At 41.8% G+C, this 18930-nt stretch overlaps 1 protein-coding gene across 2 annotated transcripts in view; it reads left to right on the top strand.

Annotated features, from left to right (window-relative positions):
* Positions 1 to 18930, top strand: part of C8H1orf21 (chromosome 8 C1orf21 homolog) — a 72895-nt gene that overhangs the window by 31088 nt on the left and 22877 nt on the right. For both annotated transcript variants that reach the window (XM_030455231.1, XM_030455232.1), the window contains 2 exons: positions 3413 to 3618; positions 17062 to 17156. In XM_030455231.1, the coding sequence (XP_030311091.1) occupies positions 3525 to 3618; positions 17062 to 17156 (189 nt within the window). In that variant the 5' untranslated portion in view covers positions 3413 to 3524. The remainder of the gene's footprint in view (positions 1 to 3412; positions 3619 to 17061; positions 17157 to 18930) is intronic.

The following is an 18930-nucleotide window of genomic DNA, read 5'->3' as shown; positions in this document are numbered from 1 at the left end:
ATGGAGGAGTCCCTGGTGTCACGTTGGGATCTGCTCACCCGGGGACTCACAGTGCTTGACCTGCAGAATCTGTTTCAAACCAGCTTTGTAGGAACCAGGTGAAGGCAAACATCCCCTCCCTGCTTGGGTGCATTTCAGCTGGATCAGTCACTCTGGAATGTTGATGGAATAAACAGCAGAGAGCTTGGGATTCAGCCACTTGCAGTGAGGGATGAGGACACAGACTGACGTGACCTTGGTGTGACCTTGACAAGTTCTGCAAGCATCCCCTAAAGAGGGGACACCCCAGACCATCAGTGACTTCTGCAGGTGTCAACCATGGGCTGGAGCTCTTGCTCAGCTGTCTGACCTTCATGTTGAAGGAGATAACCAGGAGTGTGGTGGTGAATCAGTACAGGTCAGGCCTGGGGGTGATGCTGTCCAGCTGATGTTCAGCAGGGAGCAGCTGCTGGGTAACACCACCCAAACCAGAAAAGACCTTTCCAAAAGGATACTGTGTCCCTTGACCTAGCAGCTCTTTGCTTCCCAACTTTTGCTGAGCTGAGGTTTATGGGCATAAACATTGAAGGAGTGGTTCTTAAACCTCTTTCTGTACCAAAAATTTTCTTCTTAATTTTTATTCTGCATGGTGCTTGGTTTAAATACATCCAAGTGATATCCAGGAAAAGTTTACACCATGAAATTGAAAGTTATGCTCGGTGTGTTTTCCCCTGAAATTTCTAATTTGGAAGACATAATCTGTTTCATGTGCAATTGGTTTTAAATACAGCTTTTGTGAGTGCAAATAGATTCTAAACTGTGGGTCAAAGCACAGGTGTATGAGACACTCAACAGGAGCTCACTGCCTGCATGCAGAAAACCAACCCAGTTGCTTTTGGGGGAAGGCAGCCAAGGGGAAGGATGCTGACAACTTAAGTAAGATGCAAGTGGTTTAAAGTAGTGCACCCCAGGGAAGTCAGACACCTCATCAGCATTGTCACTAGGAGGAGATTAGCAGTTCAGGGGGAAAAAAATAAAATGGAAAACAAAAAGGGCTATTTCTTATAGGAAATAATTGTATTTATTAGCACCAAGTTAAATCCCAGGTTTCTGTCTGGACTGGGTTGTATTATAGGAAAAGCCAGTGCAGCTTTCCTTGGTACCTCAGGTTTTTTTTCATGGTTGCATCAAGCTCATTGCTCTAATCTCTTGAGTTTGATGAAATTTTAATCTGATTTCCCATGTTCCTGTATGGTAGACACAGAAGGAAACTTCTACATTTATCTGCAGCCTGAAGAAGGTGAAAGCTTTGCTACCTCAGTGCAGTAAAGATGAAAGCAAGTACAGTTGTGGCAATAGAAAAAATAGCAAACATTTGTTGCAAAACACCTGAAATCCTCCATTTGTTGGTCAGTGTTTGATTTTTCAGCTGTGGAAGCAAAATGTGTTTTGTCAAGTATGCAGCCTTGGATATAAGCATCAGAAATAAGAGATATGGGGATTATGAGTGGATTAATCAAGTGTTGGAAGAGCTGGTAAAAGGAGAAAAGCAAATATAGACATGATTCAAAAACCCAAATCAAACAAAAAAAAAAACCCCAACCCAGCCAATTGCTTAAGGTTTTCAACAGGAATTTCTGTTCTAATAATTGAACTCCCCTTGTTTTAGCTCAGAAGAAACCTGGGGGTACAAAGTGGAGCATCTGAAAGTGTCTGTAGTCATCTTCTCTTGACCCATTAAGGTGTTAACCTTAAACATGCTGCATTTAATTTGGGGGTGATGTGCCTGAGATCTTTTGATCTGCCTGAGAGCTTTTTCTCACTAGCATTTTGCAGATAGGAGCTTGTAAATTGCCTCTCAAATCTTGATAATTAATAGTTGTGGGTGGTGAACATGAACTGCAAATGGTTTGAGATTTTTGTATTCTTTTTATTTTTGGCCTCTGAAAATCTGTATGCCCCCAAACACTTAGGGAGACAAAAAGGAAAATTACATTTGTGCAGAAATGGTAGAGGAGACAGAATGGATGCATTATTCTGCTGCCATTCAAAGTACTGCATTTAACATCCTTACACAAAACTCTCTGCAGGCTCAGAATCACAGAAAGTGAGGGGTTGGAAGGGACCTCAAAAGATCTTTGAGTCCAACCCCCCTGCCAGGGCAGGGTCACCTACAGGAGGTCACACAGGAACACATCCAGATGGGTTCTGAATGTCCCCAGGGAAGGAGACTCCACAACCTCCCTGGGCAGCCTGTGCCAGTGCCCTGTCACTACACTGAAAAAATTCTTCCTAATATTTATATGGAACCACCTATGCTCCAGTTTATAACCATTAACCCCCTGTCCTATTATCAGTCGCCCCTGAGAAAAGCTTTACTCCATCCACCTGCCTCTCCCTTTGAGTATTTATAAAAATTGATGAGGTCAGTCCTCATTCTCCTTTCCTCCAAGCTGCAGAGCCCCTCAGCTCCCTCAGCCTTTCCTTACAAGAGAGATTTTCCACTCCCTTCATCATCTTGGTCACTCTGCTCCAAGTACATCCACATCTTGCTCCACTCTGCTCTTCCAAGCTGTTCCCTGTCCTTCTTGAACTGAGAGGCCCAGAACTGGACACAACATTCCAGATGTGGCCTCACCAGGGCAGAGCAGAGGGGGAGGAGAGCTCCCAGCTCTGGTACCACCCTCTGATTACTCCCCATTCCTGGTCATGCAGGTGGGCAGTGATGAGATGACCAGGAGAAGTCCCAAGGCAATAAAAAGGGGCACTGGGCCAAACAGTAGAGGGATCAGGAGCACAAGTGATGTTTTGTTCAATTCCCTCATGGGCAGGGAATGCTGAAAGGAACAAGAAAGCACCCCTGATCAACATGTGGCTTAGAGGCTGGTGCCATAGCTTGAGTTTTGGGTTCTTTGGTCATGGGGATGTTTGCGTGGCACTCACCTCCTGGTGAGAGATGGAGTGGAAATATCCACAAGGAGGATAAAGATTCTTGGCTGGGGGTTGGCAGAGCTCATCAAGAGGGCTTTAGATTGGGTATGAAGGGGAAGGGGGATAAAACCAAGTGTGATTCTGGGGCTGCCCTACACGGGGACAGGAATTGGGCTTGATGATCTTGATGGGTCCCTTCCAACTCTGAAGATTCTATGGTAAAGAACAGGGCTGGAAAAGATTTTTGGGTTCCTGTCCCAAGGCAGGATTGGTCTACCTGTATCATGATCTACCTGTATCATGATCTACCTGTATCATGATTTACCTTTATCATGATCTACCTGTATCAGCTATTGATTGGATACAGGTTGAACAACCTAAGACAATGCAGGCAGGTTGTGCTCTTGTAATTCTCTTCACAATCCTGTTAATTTGTCTTCTTGAAGGTCTACATTTAGGCCTTACCTTTTGCCAATATTTTTCTCTCTCTTGCTTTCTTTAGGTAAAAGTGTCTTGAAAACCACACGGGAAGGTGGATTATTTTTCAAAAAATGAATGTGCATCTCTAGACATGATTTGTGGTTCAGTCCAGCTGGAGCTGTCTGAATGAAGCTATGGGCTGTGCCTCCGCCAAGCATGTTTCTACTGTACAAAATGAAGAGGAAACTCAGAAGGGGAAAAACTACCAGAACGGAGATGTGTTTGGTGGTAAGTGTTGCAAGATTTCATCTTTCTCCCAGCATCATGAATATTGTGGAAAGTATATTTGGGAGCCTTGCTCTTTTTGCAAAATAGTAAAAAAATGTGTGTTAAAATAAATCACCCTAATAGTGCAGTTGTCCCCTCCAAGGGACAATGTCATTGACAGCTGAAATAGAGGTCAGGGTGAAACCCTTAGTGGAAAATTAACATTCTGAGTGATGTACAGTATTGAATCACTGCCTTTAACTCTGCATATCCTGGAATAGTTAAAAAACAGCCAGTTGCACAACCTCCTTGTATTTATATATGTCTCTCTGACATACATTTGTCCTTAAGTACCAGAATAGTTGACACATTTCATTAAAATAAAAATCTATCAAGTGAGAAAAATAATTCCTGAATACTTTCTTCCTGTAAATCAATAGGTTATGAAATCTTCTAGCAAACAGGGTTTGCAGGTACTGTGGAGCTAGAAATAACCTTCTGGGGGGAATTTAGTGGTACTGGGAAACTCTGGACATGGGATGAAGACATCTATTTCACTATATGGGAAGGCTGGTTTGTAACCAAGGTGTTACCACAGACACTTGTGCAGCAGGAAAGCTGTCAGCCTCCTAATTTTTCCTTTCCCCTCTCTCTTCCCCCCTGATCCTGTGAGTGTGTGCAAAGTGGTTTTTTAGAAACTGTTCTAAACAATAATCCAGTTTTTAAAATGTTAGAAGTTATCTGGAGGACTGCTCAGAAATGAAATTTCTAGATCTGCCCAGATACTGCTCTGAAAATGAAGTCAGCTGTGAGTAAGCTAACTTGGTACTGTTACTCCTAAAATAGGTACATTGCTACTGACTACACCAAACTTCTCTGGTGTTTTTTATATCAATTGTTTGTGTAGAAACAGGAATGACACAGCTAGCAGCAAAAAATACCTCCCCTTCTTTCCAAACCAGTTGTATTTCACTTGTTCAACCTTTCTGGGAGCTAGCTTGTTCCTGACAGTGAATCCCGAAGTAGGAGTACCCAGAGGGGTCATCTGAAGTTGTTTATCAGGCTTTAGGTTTAAATGAGGGGTTATTTTTCTGTGTGTTCCTTCACAGAGAGGTGTGGGGTCTGGAACTGTGAGGTCAGGATGTTGCTTTTATTTAAAACAAGTTTCAAGTGACTCAAGTGACTTGTTCAGTTTTAACCAGAACAGGACAGCTGGGGAAATTCAAGCAAAGGAAATCCTATGCTACAGCTTGTGAAGCCTCCTCACCACTTTTGTGGTTTGTATTACAGACCCACCTTGGGTTCAGAGATGCACAGCACAGAGGTGTGTGATGGACTTTGTTGGTTGCAGGCTCTTCTGTCTGCTCTAGTCTTCCTCACTTGTTTTTTTCAACATTTTTTTTCCTGTGGTGGTATTTTCTTCTCAAAGACTTTGAAAATGCTGTAATTCAGAGGAAAGTCAGCAGATTGAACTGTGGCAAGTATTGACCAGGGCTGTGGGGTGGCAGTTGGTCTGTCAGGAAAGCACCAACCCATGCCCACAATATACAGGAAGAGAAGAGCAAGAGAATTTCTTCCTTGTGAAAGGCAGTGTGTCTGTCCTCACAATATGGAAGCTCTGAGCTGAAGAAATATAATTTCTATCATGTTCTCCATGAACACAGACACAAGATCAGAAGGTCTTGCTATGTTAGGCTTCACATCATCACTCTTTGCCTGGCAGATTTGTTTTATTGACTCAGTCAGCTGATAAGCACTCAGATAGTAATTGCAATAGCTCATCTGGCTGTCCTGATGATCTGCTGCTAAGTCAGACCTCACTCATTTTAGGCAGAGTAAGGGGGACCAGCCCTGTGTGCTGTCCTAATACCATACTGTTTATTTTGAGACAATAACCTTTTTTTTAAAGACATTTTCAAACACACACAAATATCTCTGGTGCAACCCCAGGCATTTGTTCCACATGGTGCTTTCACCAGAGCTCCATGGAAGTGAGTGACTGGTAGGTACCTGGTCTCAGGGCTGCCAAACTTTAAATATTCCCAGGAGTTTCAAAGGGGGAGATTTTTTTATTACTTAAACTCCAGTAGCAGATGAGCTCCTGAAATTTTGCCTTCTGAGTTGTTCATCATTTCAGCAGTTTTTGTTACAAGGTAGATCTTCCTTCAGTGCTTGAAAGGTTGATTGTGCTGCTGTGTGGGGCTGAAGTACATTTTAATGTATAATCATCTTCCAGAATGAAACTGGACTCTGTTTTTCCTCACTTCTTTTATTATTCTAACAACATTTTTGGTTTTGTCCACCTGTGTCAATCTGGTTTAGTGGTTTCTTATCACAGTAAACATGGGTCAGTACTCAGCATGTTTCAGGAAATGAGAGAGAAGATCAATAAGCATTTGGTGTTATGTTCAAGTAGGAAATGGAATAAAATTGCATCTGTTATTTAGGTTTATAATGTATTTATGTAACTCTGAGCACACCCTTGGTAAGTTAGTAATTTACTGTTTTATTGCCCATAAGGAAGCGACAGGGTTTAAAAAATAATCAAAACCAAACCAAACCCCACCCTCAGGTTTTGTCTGGTCATGTATTTGTGATCACTGTGTGCAAAGAAAGTATTTTTCCCATGAATTTTAAAGCTCTGATTTTGTGTTTTGTGAACAGAAGTGTCTTATCTTTATAGCTCTCTTGGGAAAGGTGCTGCTTGTGCAGTGGAAGGAGGAAGCTGTTCTGGGCCGTGGGTTTTCTCAGAGAGTAGCAACAAAACAAGTTCTTTGTCCCACTCCAGCAAGTGAATATATGAAGAGAGATAGAGTATCAAAAGAGCCTTTTGTAGGTGGTATAACAGGGGGGATCTCTCCTGGAGCAGGAGCAGGGTTGCCTCACAAGGGTGATGAGCTCTGGGAGCCAGGCATGACCACAGCTCCTGCAGTGCCCTCACTGATAGGATTCTGTCCCACAGAACTGGGTGCTGGTGGCAGGGCCCATGGACAGCAATGAACCAAGGTCCAGGGTCCATCCAGAGAGTGGAGTGAGGAGCATCAGGAGATGAGGCTGGAGGCAGGAAAGGATGAGTTATAGGTTGCCCAGAGGGGTGCATCCAGGACACAAGATGCCAACCTACCAAGGGTTGACATCCCTTCATGAGATGGCACCAGATACAGGCATGGTTCAGGCTAGGACTCAAGAAGGGCCAAGGCTCAGCCAAAATAGCTCCTGGACCTGTGAGAAGAAGGTACCAGTGAGGTTGGTCATGGCCTCCTAATCCACTTGGGGCTCTGGCAGCATCTGCCTGTTAATCCTGAGCTTTATGTAAAAGGCTTTATGTTTCTGTTGCCCAGAGAAGCTGTGGCTGCCCTGTCCCTGGAAGACCATTCAGGGACAGGTTGGAGCAACCTGGTCTAGTGGGAGGTGTCCCTGCCCATGGCAGGGAGGTTGGAACTGGATGAGCTGTAAAGTCCCTCCCAACCCAAGCCCAGTCTGTGATTTTGTGATTCTCTGTAATGTTGTGGTTGAAATACCTCTCCCTTCTCCTCCTCCTCCTCTTTTGTTCTTATTTGCAAGCACAGCAGTGCTGATCTGGTGATACTTGAGGTACCTGTAAGGTCCAAGAAGATACCTTGCCACACTTTTAACAAGCCTGGTTTTCAGCACCTAGGGAAAGGACACATCATCAGGGAAGAACATTGGTTCAGAGGTTATGACAGAAAAGCTCTTTAAATACTTGGGTGTTGGATAACTGCTTAGTTGTCAATGGTTTCAGTGAGGTCAGCCTCAACAGGAGCTGAAGACATTCCTTAAGCAGGTATAGCAATCCTTTTACAACTCATCCCTAGTGGTAGAGGTGGGATTTTCCCACCTTGCAGCTCTCTATGCACCAGGAATAACCTCTGGTTTGATGGTACTCCAGGATCTATCAGGTCTGGGCACAGTCGAGCTAGTGATTGCCTGAATGGGGATGAAGACATCTCATGGTTCCCTGTTGCCATCTTCTTTTCTTACTCAACACCTGCCACCTCTTTCATACCATTGCCTGTACAGCCACACAAGCTTTTTATTAGTTTCAAGTCCAAGTACCAAGAAAGGAGAAGAAAATGCTAACCCTGGGAGGCTGATCATGTCCACCACTGGTGAGGACACCTGTGCTGGGAAGCAGATCCACAGGAACAAGCAGCTTGTCCTTGTCCTTACATGCTGGAGGAGCATTCTCAGTGGTTGGCAGGATGAGGCTTTATAGTGCCATCCCCTCAGTTCTGCTGAGGAGGGCACTGCATTTCAGTGGCTGATTTGCCTTCTGTTTCTTAGTCATGGCTTCTCCTGACAGGAAGAAAATGATGAGCAATAAAGAAAAATGGTGCAAATTTGGAGTTCTGCCTCCTATAATTTCACTTCTTTCCTTTGAGAAAAAATCAGAAAGGCTCTAAATGTGATTACTTTCCCAAATGGATAACAGATCTTTGCCATGTAATTGTTGCTGAGGTTTTCTTGCCTGTAAGCAGAGAACAAGTGACTATATTTAACACAAGTTCTTTTTTTTTTTTTTTTTTTTTTAAACTGCTTTTTGAGATGTTGTATCTGACTGAACTGATACAGTATGGCCCTTAGCTTAAAAAAGTTATCCCTGTGGTTTAAACCATGCTGGCTACCTAGCTAGGAGATGCAAAGTATCCTTTTTTGCAAGCCCTTAGCCTTAGGTTCAATATAAAAATATATGATTCAATATAGATAAATTCAATAAAATATATGATTCAATATAAAAAAATTAATTAAATAAAAAACAATAAAATAAAAAATAATAAAGAATCTAGGATGAACATTTAACTTGGCTTTGGAATGGTTGAAAATGTGTGAGGATGATTTTGCAGTGGGGAAACTGAAAAAAGAGGGGGTGATTCTTTATTTTTTGTGAAACCAGAATTTTGTAAATTTTTATCTTGCATAGGAATGGATTTGAAATTGTGTAACACCTTATAAGAAGAGGTGGTGCTTTTTAAAAAGATCAAGTGCTCATAAATTAACTAAGTAGTCTTCAGACTCTAGTTATCTTCACCTGGCAGTTTATCACCTTGCAATGTTTATGACCCCTTGTCATGGTGTTAGATTAGGGAATTACTCAGCAGTGTCATTCTATTCACTGTAAATGCAGTGTGTTTCTATAGACCTTCTCTGGTACAGCCAGTGCTCCTTATCTCCTTTGCAGCCATTCCTGCCTTTCTGGCCTGGTTTCTGCTGGATTTGGCATGATCCACCCAGAATTAGACTCAGCACCTTTAGGAAGGATTTACAGTATAAAGAGAGAAGGGGAAGCAAAGTGGAGAAACAGTTGTCATCCCCATTATTATGGGAGAAATTAATCACAGGCAAGTTCTAATGTCCCTCCAGTCTGCCCATCAGTGTCAGGGTGCCCAAAGGAGATAGAGCAGAGGATGGGGGGCTCTGAGGGCACCCCCAAGTCTCTGCAAGCAGTGGATCCATGAACAGTTTTATAACAGTTTTATTCTTGGCAGTGACCCTTCCTACAAACTGCTTAGCTCCATCAGGAGTAGAGTCCAAGTTGGATACAAATACAGTGCATGGGGTATGCATCTCACAACTGTATTACTGTACTATAAATATAACATATTTACAAACACCTTTGTGTTTGCTAAGAAAGAAGCCAGGATCTATTTTCTGGCAGCCTCAGTGCTGAAGGAAATCTGTTTATTTTATGGTACAGACAAATTTACTTTTTTCCCTTAATCTTTTAAAGGCAGAATCCTCAATGTTTGCTGCTTACCTGCAGGTGCAAATGAGGAAATCCCATGGTAAGAAGCTGGACAGGCCCTCCCTGACCAGTGTTCCTTTGGTCCCAGGAATTTCTTAGGGTGTTCTCATTGTTCCTGTTGATTGCTTGGACAGTCTGGCTCCAGGGGTGCCATGTGGGTAGTAGGTGTTTGCTTTTAGGGCTTTAGATAAAGCTTTTGCAACATGGATGCTGCTGAGGGAAGGAGGCATCTTTCAGAGATAACAAATTAACTCTGAGAATTGTAACCAGAGTAAAATATTAATCTTTCCAATAGGTTAATTCTGTAGCTCTTCAGATGGCCTGTAAGTAAAATAATCTAATTACCTTTTGAGTCTTTTCCATCTGGAAATGTTTGCTGTACTTTTTAAATCAAGTTTTTATTAGCTCCCTGCTTCCCTCCTGGGTTACATAAATATTAGCAATGAGGAGACATTTGTGTTCACCCTGAATCTCCAGAACATTACTGATCCTATTGTGTCCCTTTCATAATGCAATTAATAAAAGGGAAATAGCTGTTCATTTACAAGTATTCTTTGAGGTACACACAGAGTGAAAATATGATAGACTAATATTAATAGAAGAAAGCTAGAACAGCTGTGAAAATCCATGTCAAGTTGGGCAACAATCTCCTTTAATAGTTGACTGATTGAGAATGGCTGAGGAAAGCTGCAGACATCCCATCATGTATTTGCAATAAAAATTACTCTTTTTTCCAGAAACTCTTGGGACACATCAGTTTGGAAGAGGTTTTTGGTGTCTGGAGCAATTGGTCAATACATTAACAGGGCTGCAAGGAGCTCCATGACTGTGCAAGGGATGCTCACAGTAATGGTCAGTTAGGGTTTGTTTTTTTTCTGGAATCTGAGAGGTTCTGCCCTAAAATGAGAAATGGTTTGCAGTGCAGTACATAGACTGATGCTGGCTTGGAGTGAGTCAGCAGAGACTGGGAATTTTGTTAATGCTGAAAAAACTGAGAAGAATTAAATATTAAGTGCTAGATGGGATGCTTTGGGGCTTTTTTTATTTCTTTCCTTTCTAAGGGAGATTTTTTAAAAAGGAGCAGTAAAATGGAGCTTCCTGACCTGGCTGCACCTGAGATTGGCTGATGTGACAACTTCTGAGTTGGTACCAAGTTTCCATGAGGCACCATGGTGAGGTTAAAGGACAGCACCTACCTGTCCTCTGAGGCCAAGGAGGCCTTGCTCTCACTGCCCACAAGCTTCCTAGATTTTTTTGCCTCCTAGCTGGACTGCAGGAGCAGATTTAGCCCTTCTTGTATTGCAGTTTACATTGTACTTGCAGGTTTGCTCCCTGACCATTCCTCATCCCCTGTCTCTCCAGTAACAGATTTCTGTGGCCATGAAGCCAGTTCTTCAAACTTTGCTTTTGCAGTCCCTCAGCAGTGCAGGATGTCCTCTTCAGGGCACAGTGATGCAATTTGCTTAAAACTAAGTTTGTGGTGTTTAAATGTAGTAAGTGACTGAAAATGCCAAACTTTCAGCCTCCTTCAAGAGGCTGCAAGGGCTGTGCAGGGCTGGCCCTGTGTTGCTCCCTGCTGTGACATGGGGATGCTGGGGCAGGATGGTGTGACCTCCATCCCAAACACCTACCTGGTGCTTTCATACAAACAGCAGTGTTTTCAAGGCACAGACTGTTTATTTTCTTCCTGTCTGTTCCTTTAATTAATCTCTTGGTTGGTTGTTTCCTCTCCTCCTTTCATTGATCAATTTCATCTTTTTCAGTGGGCTACATAATTGCATTTACTGAGTATCCTTCCTGCTGAGCACTGTGCCTATGATCTTGTCCACCTGAGAAATGGTTTCCTTTCAACAACCTGTTATCTGCCTTTAAGTTATGTGTTAATTAAATGCTAAAGAAAAAAAGACTGTGCATATATAGAAATATATATATATATATGAATTATGTAGTTTCAGCAAGCAGAAATCTGGGTAGCTGAAAGACAGGTATGACTGCAGACCACCCTCACTGTTTCTGACTTATTAATTACAGACAAGTACATGGAAGTCTTTAATTATACAACAATGTGACTGGTTTTTAAATATCATCTTATATATGCAGTTTCCTCAGAACTTCAGTACAAATGGGAGTTTAAGGTATCTGGAGGTTGTGTAATTAAATATGGTACCATGCAAGTGAGGCAGAGACTGTGTGTAACTGGAGTTTAGGATATTGAGGTTGTATTTTTGAGACTTTCTGGGGTGACAAAATGGCCTCTGAGGATGTGGTACATTTCCCCATGTGTGAGCAGTTTGGGCAGACCAAAAACCTAATGACAAAATTTCTCTCTATTTCCCCCCCCCCAAAACACAAAGGGAAGATAAAAGGGGAATAAAGTTTGGAGACTCCAAGTTGGAAACTGAAAACAATTGGATACAGATTTTACTAACACAAGGGAAAGGAAAAAAAAAAGTAACAAAGAATAGAAATACATACAAATATAGATATATATATTTGTATATATATATATACAACTTGATAGATAGGACATGGGGAGCTGGTGGTAACAGCAGCACAGCCAGCAGGAAGTAGGAAGAAAAGAGTGAGGAGTTGCTGACTTCTTGAACTTTATTATAGAGTATGTCAGGAAATGGGAGGGAATAGATCCCTTCCTTTGTGTTCTGCCTCTCTCAGAGTCTGAAAATCCCTCCTTCTTTAGGTCCTGTTCAAATGGTGACAGTGAACCAGCCACTGGCAGGATGTACCTGGCCAGGGGGATTTCTTGGGGGAGCTGGCTGGAGAATCCTTGACCTTCTTGTCAGGAAGCCAGGATGGAGCAGAGCAGCAGAGCATTGCCTTCCTTCAGAGAGTCCAGGGAGGTTTAGGATTTCACATCCTCCTTCTATCCCATGCACACACATATCCATTAGCACCCTGGTCTCCAGGAATTGTGAAGAATCTTCCACTTTTTCTTGCTTCTTCCCATCTTTGTGTGAAAAGAATTAACCCCAACAAGCATGGAAGAAGCCTGAGCAGGAAAAGCTTTCTGTCATACCCTGACTGGTGAAATATTCTCTCCCGTTGGTCTGTAGAGCCAGGGGAAGCTGACCTGTAAGGAAGCCATGGTGCAAACCAGGGGGAGTTGTCATTTGTTTCCTGTTGTCATTTGTTTCCTGGATGTGTTTCACACATCCAGCTGTAGTTTTCATAGGACTTAGGCTGTGTGACAATCCAAATGTTGGGTGGCCTCGGGAACTTTTTGGCCAAGAAGAAAAGAAGTAGTAAAAGAAACAAAGTAAATGACTTTCTTGATTCAGCAGCTGGTGCCCTGCACATAGCAGTGTGTCTGTGAGTCCTGTACCATGTTTGAAAATTAAACCTACAGAAACAACAGAGCTGAATTATGGCTTCATCACCATCTCCCACTATAGCAGATTAGAGAGAAAAGAAATCCAAAGTGGAATTGCAGGCTTTGGGATGGTACCTTCAAGCCCAGACAGGATTCAGATCTGTGTGCCAGAGGACAGGAATACCCACAGGATCAAGAGCTGCAAGTGGTTTACAGCACTGGAAACAACTGGCAGCATTGATGAAGGATGAGTTCATGTGGCAATCTGAGGTTTTGTGCTCCTGTAGAAGCAAAGATCAAGATGGCAGCCATTAAAGTTAATGGCTCCTGTCAAACCTGTGGAAAGCAGTCAGGATTTGGGCCTGGAAAGAAGCAGCCTAATACAGTAGGAGGGAATTTGCTGAAATTGTGCTGTTTGCCTTCAAGCAGACATCAGCCTTGAGGGAGGTAATGTTGCATAAAGGGCTGGGTGTGACATGAGGGCTTTAGTAGGAACCACTCAGTTGCTTAGAGGTATCCTCTGTCTTGCCTGGCTTCAGGTGTGTGTCCATCCAATACTGCAGAAATCACCCAGGAAGGGTCTGGGTTTTGTGATTCTGTTCCCCAAACCCCATCCCTGGCATCCACATGCACCTCATTCAGAATCAGGAGTTGGCATTCTTAACAGCCATTAGGATTGTGTAGAAAGAAGAAAAAATACTTGAGGGTGGTCTTTCCAGGTATGTAGTACTTTCAGATTTTTAAACAGCTTTTCTGCCAGTTGTTTTCTATTTTCTTGTCAGAATTGGCATTATTTTGTCCACCTACCCTCTGTTTAGTGTCTGGCAGTGTCCAGGGCCTCAGCTTCCAGCAGTGGCTGTGTTTTAGATTGGATTAAGGTAGGGTAACTTCATTTGGGAAATCTGACTGAGCATGCTCAGATAGTCCTTTGAGAAAATAGGATGGCTTATTTCCTAAGCTATTTTTTCTCTTTATCTTCCTGTTATTAAAAGCAAACTGATTGCTAAGATGGAGGATTGCCTGGGAGTTGGTAGCTCTGAGGGCTGGATGACAGAAGAAGATGATGGGCTGCTCACCCAGTGCTTGATATCCAGTGAAATTTCCCCCTGAATGCATATCCAGAGCTGTGACTCTCAGCGATTAAATCAGAAACAGAATAACCATGGAAAATCAAAGTAGCCATAGAGATGCTGCTTTCTTAGAGAGCTTGAAGCTGGAGCTAAGAAGGTAACTGAGATATCCTCCATTAGCTAGTAGTTAACTCAGGAAGAGTTAGAATCTTTGTTCACAGGATTTTTGCAATTTCTTTCTCTAACTGTTGATATTTTTTTTTTTTTTTAATGTTGCCATAGTATCCAGACAGTTGGTAGCCACACACAGTAACAGAGCTGGAGTAATCTGAAGAGTTTCTCTCATCCCTCCTGTGCTCCAAACCAGGATGGGCTTTACCCTGTGGCACTGAAGGGGCTGATGATGGAAACTGAAACTACCCAAGCTATCTAGTTCTGGGAATTGACTGTCCTTGCAGTTCATGTTTTTCTGGTTTTCTCAATGCTCTTTCTAGAGCTGAGCCCACCCCTGGTGTTCATAGCAGGGTAGCTGGGGAGCTGTCTCCTTTGCCATGGCATGGTGGGTGTTGTTGGCATGGTTTCCTTTTAGCACTGAAGTGACTCACCTGCTGTTTCAGTTAAAAGCTCTTAATGCTTTTCAACAAATATTTTTTAAAATAGCAACTCAGTCTTTCATCCAAATATAGCTTTTAGCTTTCAAGTCTTTGGGAAAGGAGAGGGCTGTGAATCTCTGATCCCTGGCATTCCTTGTGATCCCAGGGGTAAGATCTGCAATTTCTGCACTTGGGAGGAAGAAGTGTGATGCAGAAAAATTTGTTAGACACAAACCTCACATTTTACAGAAGAGACACATATTTTGTTAGGGATGAAGGAGAGTCACAGGGAGTCCAGATGTGTTTGATGGAGATGCACTTTCTTCTGATGTCTCAGGGTTATTTTACTGAGCCAGAATTAACACCATCATTGTTCTTGCTGTGGTAAGAGCACTCCCAGAGAGGTCTGCAGGTGCCAAAGAGGTTTTTCTCAACTTCATTTTGCTTCCCACCCCTCTTTCTAGGTGATAGTTTCAAAATCTATAAGTTGATCTGCCCATTTATCACTGAAACCATTATTAATGAGTGCTGTAGTTCCTTGTTATGTTGCCATGGCAACTGGGTTGCATGTTTGAGTAGAATTATCTGTTTCCAGATGGAGAGCTTCATTCAGAAGATTTCCCTATTGAGAATTTTGCAGCACATTCAACCTAAAAATTCTTCCTCCCTTACCCTTCCAAAGATTTTCATGCTAGAGGTGTTACTGCTTTCTGGTTTATATCCTGTGATGGGTTTTGTGATGGGTTTTCTGCTTGACAATATTTCTGTCTTTTATTTATGGTTCATTTCTGTTGTTTTGATTCAATCAGGCTGCTTTTCTTCAAGTTGGTATTTGCTATGGCAGTCCTGTAACCCCATTCCTCCTCCAGATGAGTTGCTGGAAATTTTCTCTTTTTATATAATAAGCTACACAATTGAAGACTTGATTTTGACTTTTGCACATGAAAGGAGCATAAAGAAAATCAGAGGGTAAAACTCAGAAAATGCATTTAACATCTTTTACTTTTTCAGTTCCTGGTGTACTCTTACCTTATCAAGCAAATGAATGATCTGAATACTGGGAGTTGTTCACATTTACAGTCTAATTCTGTCATAAATCCTTTCATCTGTCTTGAGCATCTGCATCTGAGATGCTGATTTTTGATGAATTCAGTGTTACTGATACAACATATTTAAAAAAGGTCATAGATAGGGACCAGGCCAAATGCAAAACCATGTTTTGTTTTGTAAAAAAATAATATTATTTTTCAAAGTTAGGCTTATTTAATTTCTACAGACTGTGGTTAACAGTTTGCTGAAAGCAATGTTGCTTCTAAATAATTCTGATCCATTTCTTTTAACAATACAATACCCCAGAAAAAGCCATTTGCATTTTATTTTTCTTTTAGCAAGGGAGATAAGTTGCTTGAAAACTGAAAGAAAAAGAGCAAAATTCATGCAGTTTCTTCTAATTTGCTCAGGGTTTTGCCTTTTACTCCCAGTGTATGGTCTCATTTCCTTTTGTATTTACATTTTCCACCTCTGGAGTAAAGTTTCTCTTCTGCATTATATATCCTGGCTGGAGATCTGGGATGCAAAACTCTGGGTGTCACAGTTGAGCAGTTTGGGGTTCGGGTGGGCCACAAAAAAAGGGAATAAAAGGGGAATAAAGACTGGAGACCTTAAGTCACAAGGAAAGGTAATAAACCCCCAAAGCCCTCCTTCTTTAGTTCCTCCTGTTCAAATGATGACAACGTGCTACAAAGATTCCCAGAGCTAAAAATGGCTGAGAAAAAAAGTGTTAGTCCTGCAAGGACTTAGAAAGAAGATTTTTTTTCTGAAAATCCCATCTTGTCCTACTAAAGAGAAGAATCCCTTTATTGAAGCTTTGGTTGGGGCTGTTCACTGCCTGTGGGATGGCACATGTCTGTCAGATAATATTTACATAGTGGCACTGGGGCTGGGAATTGATTTGAAGAGCTGCAATGCTTAGCTGTGAATATAATATTAAAGGTAAACCATGAATCTTACTTTTTTCTTCCTTATTTTCACACTAGATTTCTGTCTGGGTAACGTTCATGTAAAGGGGAGAGGGGATGGGGAAAAGGGAAATGCTCAGAATGGGGCTTTTTCTCCACAAATTGCTGTGTGACTATGTATTGTGTACCTTGTGCTTTAGCTCCTTTCAAACAGTGCAGGAAAACCAAAATGTAAATTTAAAAAAGCAGTGGTTTTTGGTGTCTTCCTCTCCCCCCAGCTTTTAACTTAAATTTTAAACAGCCTCCTCCAGCACTGCTTTTCAAAAGAGGTTTTTTCCAAGGTAGAAAACATCCATGAGCCACGTGCTCTCTGGAGGAACAGCTGTGCACCCCTTGTTTATCCACTGCTAATAAAAATCCAGGGAGAATGCAGGAGGAAAGAACTTGCTCATTACTAAACATATTGTGCTGAAAATGAAGGATTTTGGGGGAGAATATATACCAAACATCCCCTGCTTGTGGTGCCATTTTTATACTAGACCAGAGAGCTCCTGTATAATTACTGAAGCTTCAGTCAGGAAAAACACCCTTGGTATTGGTCACATTTAAGGCTCTGAAACTATATAATTATAATTCTTAGGTGCTTTGCTTAATTAGGGTCCTTTCTAGTCAGTTGTTTTGGTTTTAGTTTGCTGAACTACATTGGTTCAAAATTTTTTTTTCTTTTTTTTTTTTCCTTCTTGGTGCTCAGATGAGTATAGGATCAAACCAGTGGAAGAGGTCAAATACATGAAAAATGGGGGAGAAGATGATCAGAAAATAGCAGCCAGGAACCAAGAAAACTTGGTAAGGATTGAACTTAATCACTTATCTACTGAAATAACATGGCTCTCCTTTAGTGATGAAATATGTGACATTCAGCACATTCAAACCACAGCTCACACACAGCAAGAGGATTTTCTCAAAAACGTTGTAACTCCTGGTGAAGCTCACATAGAAGATGCAAAATCTGACTTTTTTTTTTTCTTGTGTCTCCAAATCAGGCTCTACTTGATCATGGGGCAAGTGCTTCCACAGTTAAACTCTTCCACCTCCTTTGCAGATGTGAATATATGTGCTTTGAAATGGATGTGTCTGTACTGCCAAGGAGATGATAGCAAGCCAGTGGTGCCTTGCCATTAAGAAAATGGCCTATTTAGGTGGTTATTATTTGCTCTGATGGTTTTACTTATTTTCAGAATCACAGGGAAGGCAGTTTGGATTAGAAAAAGCAATGTATTTCTAACAGCCATGGCAAGAATTGTTCTCTGTGTGTTTCTTCTTCCCTTGCTGGCTTGTTGTTCCACTTATGGGAAGGAAATCACAGGTAAACTCCTCATTCTACTTGAAATAACCAGGATGCTGCTGAAGCAGCTTAACAAACACAGTTGAGTCACTCCTGGCATTTCTAAGAACTTGTTTCTTCTAAAGTTGAAGGAAAGATTTTTTAATTGGCTACCCAGGGCTTTGCCCAGTTTCAATTTTTTAAGGCATCCCATGTTTGTAGTACTTGGGTGTGAAACTTCACATCTGGTTCCCCTCATTCTTTGCAGTTTTAATTCATGTAGGGTTGGATTTCTTTTTTCCTTCCACCATTAAGACCAGAGGGGGAACATCAGAGTCATAAACATTCCACCAGCTGAGGATTTCCCTTTTGCCATCACTGAGCAGCTGCACAGAACCCCACTGTTTGGGATTTTTTTTTCTTTTTCTGCAGTGAGCTCCAGCCAACCTGCTCCTTCACATTCCCTTTAGCAGGCACAACTACAAGGTGCATTCCTGTAGCAAATCTGAGTTTATTTTGCTGCCCTACCCTTTTGGTCGAGCAGCATACAACAACATTTCTGCTTAGGTCTCCAGATGAGGAGTTTGCCACCTGCAACTTTGCATTGCTGAGACTCAAGTAGATGGCTTGGCTTCAGTTTGCAGCAGGATTTTTTAGAGCCTCAGCAACATTGCTGAGAATATCACCTTTTTCTGGCACCTTTTCTGGCCACAGTGCATCAGCTTGATCACCAATAGAAGTGTGGTTATTTGGAACTGCAAGATTTTTTGGAGCATTTTAGGGACTCCATGCAATCCTCTTTTTTTTTTTTATAAAAAAGGAAAGAGTCTAAGAGTCTAGCAGTTTACTTGTTAAACTAGCTTTCACCTTCATTTAAATTTACATATTGGCCACTTGAATGACAACAAGGAGAAATCCAAGCAAGTTTAGGACACAGTTGCTGAAATTGTATTCAAAGCTTGTTAGAGATATTTTGCATTTTTGGCAGTGCCTGCTTTCTTGTAGCCATCCAAGTGTTAATCTTCCTGATTAAACTCAGGAAGAGACATTTCTACAGGGCACTGCTTATTGGTTTATTATTATTGGGTCATATTTGATGGAAGCAGTGGGTTTGTTGGAAAATGTAACTTAATATGTAGTTAGAGGGCTGGTATAACTCTCTGTCCTATCTATTGGGGGAAAAATAAGAAAAGATAATAATCAAGAAAGTCTTCAAACAGACAGGATGTGTATCCTTTAAAACAAAACCCATCTCAGACACCAAATCTTGTCATTTTTCCTCATCCTACCCCAAGG

This window comes from Calypte anna, chromosome 8 (genome assembly GCF_003957555.1).
Source record: "Calypte anna isolate BGI_N300 chromosome 8, bCalAnn1_v1.p, whole genome shotgun sequence".
NCBI lineage: Eukaryota > Metazoa > Chordata > Aves > Apodiformes > Trochilidae > Calypte > Calypte anna.
This window is presented reverse-complemented; position numbering and strand designations above follow the sequence as displayed.